General features: G+C 47.9%; 1 protein-coding gene across 1 annotated transcript in view; it reads right to left on the bottom strand.

The window, feature by feature from the left end:
* Positions 1-2,896: 2,896 nt before the first annotated feature.
* Positions 2,897-9,089, bottom strand: part of LOC104543801 (erlin-2-like) — a gene marked incomplete at its 5' end in the record, with an annotated part of 8,352 nt that continues 2,159 nt past the window's right edge. The window contains 6 exon segments of the mRNA XM_010188493.1: positions 2,897-3,309; positions 4,394-4,473; positions 5,865-5,954; positions 6,277-6,368; positions 7,593-7,651; positions 8,070-8,143. Coding sequence (XP_010186795.1) covers positions 3,100-3,309; positions 4,394-4,473; positions 5,865-5,954; positions 6,277-6,368; positions 7,593-7,651; positions 8,070-8,143 — 605 coding nt within the window.

Genomic DNA, 9,089 nt, shown 5'->3' with positions numbered 1-9,089 from the left:
CACAAAGCCTGGCAGCCACCCGCAGCAACCACGCAGCTGGGGACCCCACGGGGTTCAGGGGGCCCCGGCGCCGCGGACAATGCCAGCCTTTATGGAGGCAAGTCGGGTGGAAAGAATGGGAGCCTGCCAGCTGGAACCCATTAACTAAAATATTTGCCTTAATGTGCAGAACTCGACTCCCCCTCCTCATCCGCGGAGAAACGACAGTATTTACACAGCTGTTTAAAAATACCCAGAAGGTTCCTGCCCTTTGTCTGGTAAAACACGACAACGATTTTCTGCAAACTTGACCAAATCCTAGCTATTTCCCACTGAAGGCTTGTTATTTGTCACTAACCCGGTTAGCAAGGCGGGGCCCAAAGGCGCTTGCCCACATCTGCCAGCACAGCACCGATCCGCAGCACCCCACGGGTCCACACTGGAGTAGCAGCACAGCCTTGATGTAAATCATCCCCTGCAAACACATCTCTACATGGCACTAAAGGTCATCCACGGAAAAAAATATACTGGTATTAAAATCGAAGGCCATTTTATTGTCATAGCAAATACCAAAATAAAAAGGCTTTTAATTCAGTACATAAGAAGATCAAAGACTGTGCTGGGAAAGCATTGCCATGCTCCCAGCAGCAGTTCAGGTATCCAGTGCCACAAACCTGTATTTGCTTTGTTACACAGAGTGGTTTGAACATTCAGATCTTCATTTCAGGTTATGGAAATTAGGACAAAACGTTTGTTAGAGAGAGATGGAATAGCGATTTACATGTAGTGACAGATCTGCTCCGGAAAATTAAGGAAATTATACATAAAATGAAGAAACCTGAATGAACACACAATGGATTTTGGCTTGTGAGGACTGCTATGAATTCAACTTCATTTTCCTCTTTTGACTCCTATTACAATTTAACTAAATTACGAGAATACTGCAGCAGTAATGTTTTCAATTAAAAAAAAACATTAAGACCTATTTATTCCAAACTATTGTCATGCCGTGAAGCCATACAAAGCCACTCTTTATAATACCACTTTGGCTTAGTTGGGTCATTTCTTTAGTGAAAGACACATTAAAAGGTTTTAGCTACTAGTGGAATCTCCAACACAACTGCAGAGCAATCCCAAACGGCATCACCCTCACAGGTTTAGGTTCCCTCACCTCATTCCTAAGCTTCTCCTGCTCCCTGTTTGTTATCTCCCTGCAGAGACCCGTTTATAGAAGCCTGCACTATCACAGCCTACCTGGTGATGCCATTTTCGGGCTGCTGTGCTGCAGTACATCGCTCTGGAGATGAAACTTCCCTTAGCTCCTATTTTCCAACAAAACCAAAGCAGACTCATAGGAGATGGGACTTTTCTCCAGCAGAAACCGCTGCTTATCTTTTATTTTGCATTTTCAGGTCTCAGCAGTCGCTCTCCTAACAGGGAAAAGAAAACTGAAGTAAAAAACACTGGAGCCAGCAGCTGAAGTTCATCGATTTCTATCTTAGTGTGGTCACCTTATTAAAAAGACTTTTGTGTTTCTAAAATACTGAGGAGTGAAACCAAGAGCAGTCGGTAGCGAGCGTTTGGGGCACAAGCTGTAAAAGCAATAGGCTGGTCTCTGACAACTAAGTTAGCACTTCCACGTGTTAGTATGTTGGCCACAAGTTAAACAGCCATTAATACCCAGGCTCTCCTGCCAAGTGGCAGATGGATCGGGGAGAGGAGAAAAGTGTTCTCTCTAGGCCTGAACTTTTGTCTTTAACACCCCTCCCAGTTTTGCCTGCGTGTAAAACAAAACTCTATTATCTCTTCGCATCTGGTACGCGAAGATTGATTCAGTTTTCTGAAGTGAAAGGTACTTTTTTCTGAGAGAAAAAAGGAAAATTTCTCTTTGGACACTGCGGAGATTCTCCTCTTTGCCCTGGGACTTCTCAGTAAATGTTTTGTGTCCTTTGCTACCAGGAAATCTTCCTTTCACAAGGTCTGTTCAGAAAAAAAAAAGCCAAACCCAACACAAACTCGGTTCCATCCCTTTCAGTTTACCTCAAAGTCCTATTTCTAGTCAGACTGTAAACACTGATTCCAGTTGCTCCTGCAGAGGCAGCCAACGTAGGGTAACGGCGGTGACGCGTGGTTATGCGCCAGGAAGGCGTTTTGCAAAGTCAGGGTCCCTGAGACAAAAATTCTGTCCTCCCTGTTTTTTCCAACGGTGCCGAGCTCCACGCCTGCAGTCTGGTGCCACCGAAAATCACCTCGGTACCCGCTGACAGGACACGGCCTGCACCCCTCACCCAGCACCTAAACTGCTGGCAAACAAACGCCTGCAGACACAGACTCCCCTTTGCCCTCCCCAAAAAATGACAAACGGAAAAACAAACAGAGCTCAGAAGCAGAAAATGAGCGGTTTGGGCCACTACCTGCGTGACACACGGCCTAAGGCTTGGATCCCCCCACGGCAACCAGGTAACCTGCAGGACTGCAGCCGAATTTCGGTACTCCCTGTGGTCTCAGCTGCCCTGCCCAGGCAGGACAGCGGCTCAGCCCTCAGTACAAGGTGGTTTCGTGCTCGGGATGGGCCTGGAGCATCCACACGGCTGTCAGATGGTCCCCACACGTGACATGATGGGCAGTAACGCCATCAGGACAAGGTCCAGGCCCTTGAGCACACACATGTAGTGTACAAAAGTCTAGCACCTTTTTTTTTTAAAAGGGATTTGAAATAAAGTACTCGAAATTTCCAACAAGAAAAAAAAAACCCTAAACAAGTTGTAGCAGCAATTCCCCTCCCTTCAAACCTCAAAATCTCTTCACTTCCAACTGCTACGAACCACCTGAACCCAAAATTAAGTACCCATCTAAGCTGGCTGCAGAACAGTCTAGCAAGCCCCTCCAGAACAATTTGGTCTCCATGAACAAGAGCAGGGAGAGGTGCATTGAGAGGACACACCTGGAGCTGGCTGCTAGAAAAAACACCCCATAAATACCAAAGTCTTTGTGTCTAATTGTCATAGAAAAGATTGAAAGGATTACGTCTGATTCATCTCTCAGTACAGGGGAGAAAACAAAAAAGGAACTTCCCAGTTCATGTTTCTTTCAATATAAAAAGAATAGAAATCTTGCTTTTCAGTTGACGCTATGAAGTAGCTTTGTGTCCTCGCTGGCTCCTGCCCCATCCTCTTCTTGGAGTCCTTCTGCCAACCCCTCCGAAAATTTGGTCTGGCTTCCCGCATAGTCCATGAACATGTTGGGAATATCTTTGCCAAAATATATCTTGCTGTTTGCTGCGATAGCCTTGTATTTCATCAGCTGCAAGTACTCGGGAGTTAACTTCAGCTGCGCAAAGAGAAAACACATCACCAACAGCCTGGATTCAGTCAAGAGCAAATTTCTGTCATGAGCACACAAGGCATCCGTGTTTCCACACCAGCGGCAGGCACGCTCGTCCTCTCTGCAGCTGAAGACACCCAGTGCCCACAAGAAGGCTCTTTCAGTGCCTCTAAGTAAAGCTCTAAATCCCAGTGACTAAATGGCCAAATGAGAAAGTGATGGAAGCAGCTGGGGAAATGTTCAGTCCAAACGTACCAGAGATGGAGATGCTCGAAAGCACAATAACTCACTGCAAGCCCTTGCCATGCAAGCTACTGGAAAGAAAAACACCACTGGCTTTTTTCCAGAGAGCAGATTGACGAGTCTGGTTGGGAAAGCAGAGCCCATTCGTTCAGGATAATGACATTATAACAGAGAGGATAGAGTAACTGGGACAAAACTTACGCACAAACACCCCAGACCTCTGTCCATTCTCACTGACCCGCATACAAAACAGAGCTCTTCCTGCTGGGATGTCCTGGGAACTTGCTGCAGGCAGTAACAAGCCTGGCAGTTCATCCATCTAATTTCTCTGTTTCCAGGTTGGTTTGTTTTGTTGTGTTTTCTTCTCCAGGACCAAGGCTTTGCCAGGGTAGTTATTCTGGTGTGTAAGACCAGCCCCGCTCGTTCTTTACGTGAACGCCTGTTTACACTGAGCCTGTCACATCCCCCTGCTTTGACTGCAGCTCGCAGACTGGAATGCATCGACATTGCTGATTACAACAGCGTGAAAGGGCAACCCTGAAACTGATATTCCATCCACAGAGGGAGCCGTGCCCCCATCAACATCTCACAGAGCTGCTCCCAGAGATGACCAGATGTATCACGTATCCTGACATAAACTTATCTGCCCAGAGAAGAAAACGAACTTGCCAATAAGGACCTAATTGTTTCAGTCCTAATGAAAACTCTTCTGAGAGGAAATGGCTTTGTTTTGCTTTGACTTAATGAGACACAAGCAGCAGACAATAAACACAGCCTGCTCTTTTGCCCGACACAGCCCAATGTAAGGAGCCCTGTGTCAAGGCACAGCATAAGGAAGTAACAATACCTTGTTAGCCTCAGCTACTTTCATAGCAGTGTAGCATTCAGCATCAGCTCTCGCCTTCTCTCTTGCAAGAAAGGCAGCATCTGGAAGAAAACACATGCTCTCACATTCAGATTTTGATTTCCAGCCGTCTTAGCACCATTGGCAGCTTTTTGAAGTGGCCGGTACGACATCTAAACTGTACAGGACACAACGAGGGGAAGAGGGAACCAAACGGGAAACCCGGGAATGGGATCTCAATTTACATCTGAAATGCTGCAGGATGACAGTATGAAATGAGTCAACTGCTTCTGCAACTGCAGACCTCAAAGCATTTCACAAACATGAGGTTTTCATTACTGCTCCTGTCACGCAGGCCGAGCGTGCTCTTTCTTCTCCAGCCAGCCACCAACTCTCGTGCTGAAACGCAGCAACTGTTCCCCTGCAGAAGTGGTATTTACCCACGCCATTTGCTCCAGAACAGCGCAGCAGCCTGCTCCGCAGATGAAGTCTGTGACTGCGAACGCAATTCCCCAGATGGGATTTTGCCTGGTTAGGATTCTGGCACGCAGAGACAGGCGAGTTTAACCTTTACAGGCTCTGCCCCTTGGACAGATGCGGCAGAGCTGTTTCTCTGCAAGATCAACAATTGTGTGAAGGGTCTGATCCTGCAGGATACTCAAATTCCTCAACTCCTAGCAAGAACATTTAAGGAAAGAAACACTTCCCCTTTCTGTACTGCATTTTTCTTCCCCTTCTGACTTTTAACCTCTCCTGTGATAAAGATGTGGTATCAGGCCACCACGTTAAGGTTCAGATAAGTGTAATCTGGGCGGTTTGCTGCGATCTCCTGACATTCCTTCTATGAGAGGGAGCCCCACGATGGTAACAAAGGCCGTCTGGATTTGAGAGCTGCACAGCTGGACAAACCATTTGTTTACCTATGCTGGCAGGGAGTCCTGTGAGCTGCTACACTTCAAATCATGTAAGCAATTGGATGGTCTGGCCTGCAATTTCCTCTCTTTTGGTGAAAAAAAAGAGTGGTCCCAGAGACACCAGAGGAATGAGGGAGATGGGAATCCTCTGCCAGCACGGAGCTGAGCTGAAGGCCTGACACCTGGTGTCACGCATTCATAAGAAATAAAACCCGTTGTATTTCTGCAAAGAACTTCTTAATGAGAAGCTGCTGATCTGTGAAACTCTTAATTGGCTCCTCAGCGGCCTTCTGCAAAGCTTGACAGGGCCTATAATGAATGTAATTGAAAATAAGGCCTTGCCACCCTGAGCTGGAAAGGCAAACCCCCTTTCCACGCCCTAGAATTCTCTTGACAATGCATCGTATCAGACGGGTGGGGGGACATCAGTAGTGCAACCTCTAGAAAGATCACCTTGACCACACACACTTCAGGAACTACTTAACTCCACGGTAACTGCTTCAGGATCTTAGATCGAATCCACCAGAGAACATTCCCTTACTGGAAAGCTCATCCCTCACCTTCAATCTCTGAAATTCGCTTCTCCGTTTCCTTCTCCATCACTTTCTGCCCGTACGTTATTTCTGCAACTTGTGCAATTTTTTCTGCCTCTGCAATGAAAAAGAGCACATCCATGCTGTCGTCACGCAGTCTTCCTAATGCCAGAAGCATCCACCCATGAAAGTCCTCACCACCCTCTTCTGGTGGAAATAATTTGTGGGAAGAGCTTCAAGCCCTCAGAAGGAGTCAGCCTATGCTTGTGGGGAGAGCTGGAACCCCCCTGAAAACCTCTTGGGTTTCCCTGGAAGAGTTTCAGAGCAGCAGCAAACAGATGCAGCAGAGATCGCCCAGCAGTGAACCAGTGTCTGGGTTCTTTTCTGCCCACCCCACCACACCCCCCTACAGCTCCTGCCTTCCAACAGAGGTACAGACCGATGAGGGCTTTCTTCCTTTCTGTCTCCGCTTCCTTCTCCACCACCTTCTGCTTCTGCGCTGCAATCAGCAGCTTTGTCTTCTCGCTCTCCCTGGTGAGCCAGAAGAAATCAGTTATAAAATGTGAGCTTACCAAATTGGTGTGGCCTCACACCTCTCGGACGAGCTGCTGGCTCAGTGCCCCCTCGAGCGCATGTTCAGGGCAGGCAGCAATCAGGAAAGCGAGGACACGTACCTGCACACACACAGCTTTTATTCCTAAACCAAAGCATCTTTTCCTGCCCTCCATAGCAGGGGACTTCTCAATCAAGTAAATGTGAAACACTCCCTGCAGGCTGCCATACAAAAGGCAGGCCACAGTCCATACACACTTGCAATATTTTCTGGGCTGCCATTAATGAGAAAATCATTTAAACAAGGTAAGAAATGACATTCCTGTAAAAGCCTTGCCCTCAGTTATTCTTCTTCATTTGGAAGTACACAGCTTTGAAATCAGCCTTCACTCAGTCAATTGGCTCTGTGCATTTTACCTGCTACAGCCTTCTCTATCTTACCATTTTGTACATATACTAAGTTTTAAAAGTGTGTACGTAAACAAAAAACTCTGCTCCCAACCAAGGAAGGGAGATTGCAGTCAAGAACAAGCCTCTCGACATACATCCTGCTGTACTCATGGCAACAGGCTGATCTGGGGTTCTGCCCATCACAACCATGCTGCACACAATACCACGATACCAAAGGGTCATCTGAAATGCTGGGGAGGCAAAACGGGTGAGAGGGATCCTGCTCTGGGCTGCACAGACTCTGCTGGCAGAGCGCTCAGGGAACACCAGCGTTTCTGAATGATCGAGTGCAGGAGAAGGCAGCTGGCTCAGAGCATTGAAAAGGGATCAGTGTGTCAAGTGCTATTAAAGAAAGTTATTTCAAAGCTTTGCGAGTCTTCAGCCAGTTGAATCAACAGCTTCTCCGTGCTAGTCAAACAACAGGATTAGCGGCGGGATCTCCCCACCTGCCACTCACTCACATGCTCTGGGCGGCCTCTCTAAAACAGGGCCAGTGTCAAGGGGGAGGAGCCCCAGGGCAGATAATTCTGTGTTCAAAATGGAGAAACAGCCTCTCAGCAGTGACCCCCCCAGCCGCTCGCAGCGGCGGACGCGTGCTCATCCGCTGCCGCCTCGCCAGAGCCTGTCTGCACGGCACGGGGCTGAGAGCAGGCCTGGCAGAGGGCAGCGCGATCGCTGCACGCTGTGCAAACACATTAATCTGGATGACCGCTTCCTTTCGCTAACACAAAGGTGCAAGTCTCGGGCACTTACATGAGCTCATAATTCCTCCGGATTGTTTCAGGGATGTTTGGCTTTGTAACTCGAACTGCCTGGAAAGAGAGACCGAAGGAAACATCGGCAAGCAGCCAACAAGCAAAAGCCAAACAGTCCCCAAGGCTGGAGAGGGACGGGGGAGCTGACACTCGGGGCATGCTCTGCCACACAGAGCTTTCACACGCTGCAGAAACTGTGACCAGCTCCAAAGCCCACAGAGCAAACACGGGACCGAACGATCTCCTGACACCACAGGAGATTAACACCTGGGTAAACCTCAGTAACACCAAAAGCAACCCAACACATCAAAGCTAAGAGGGGGCAGAAAAAGTAATGTTCTCATTCCTCAAGTTACACAAAGTCTTTATTATAAAGCTATTTTCTAAAAAAGTTTCACAGCTTCCTATTTCCTGTTAGCCCTTACCCCTCCTTATGATCTGCACCGCAGACATCTCAAAGCAGAGTCCTGATTACCTGTATAATTAGTCCAGGGGCCATTGTAGTCAGGTCCTGCTGCAAGGCCAGTTTAAGGTTTTCATCAATCTGATCTGGTTGGGAGGAGAAAAAAAACATAAAGGTAACTAAAAGCCCCGCAAGGCAGCTTGCTGTCAACACGTACAGAATTAGCTGGAACGGCGCGGATTTGTTATTCCTGGAAAGGAAGTACACATGTAGGTTTGATTTAGAAGTGCTGGGCTGAGAAAAACCACCCCAACCCCAAGGCAGGTTCCCATCTCTCTCAGCTCGTCAAGCAGCGCTGACCAGCGCCAAACACTCGGGACAGACCAGGAACCAAACCTTTCCAGTTCCCCATAACCTGCAGTCTGGGATCTTTCCAAGCAAGGAGGAGCATCTTTAGATAAAGAACCTGCACTCTAACCCACCTCCCCAGCTAGATCCTGGAGTAACATGGTCCAGCTAAATTGTGACTGATGAGGAACTGCATCTGTGCCAGCAGCACACAGGGAAAATGGAAAGGCAGAAATGTGAAATGGCTGCATTCATTATTTTAATAGGCTTCAAAAAAAAATCATCAGTAACGTCTGTTTGGCTCAATGGATCACAGTTAACTCCAGTATAGCTAAGAAATGTCAGAAGGAAATACAAACTGAAGCCCTGCTTCAGGGAAAAGCTCTGAGGACAGCAGTGTTTCCAGTTGGGGCCTGATGAGAAGCGCAAAGGGAAAATAAAAATGTAACAGCCTTGAAAGCAGTCACATCACGCTCCTTGACTATTTGCTTTGGTCCCAGCTTGGCTATCTGGAACCAAGGAGGTTCAGCCAGGAGAGCAGCAAACAGCCGCTATCAGTTTGCTGCACCTGCTCGCAGATGTGGGGGCAGAGAACGACCCAAACCCGCCCGAAACGGGCTGTGCCCATTGCAGAACCCCTGAGCCAGAGAACATTCAGCTCAAAGAGTTACACGGGGGTTTAGACAAGTTCCTTCTGTGCGAATCGGCGGCTCTGAGGCCATTTCAAGCAGCTGTCATCGGCAG

This window comes from Mesitornis unicolor, unplaced genomic scaffold (assembly GCF_000695765.1).
Source record: "Mesitornis unicolor isolate BGI_N332 unplaced genomic scaffold, ASM69576v1 scaffold39857, whole genome shotgun sequence".
NCBI classification, from domain to species: domain Eukaryota; kingdom Metazoa; phylum Chordata; class Aves; order Mesitornithiformes; family Mesitornithidae; genus Mesitornis; species Mesitornis unicolor.
This window is presented reverse-complemented; position numbering and strand designations above follow the sequence as displayed.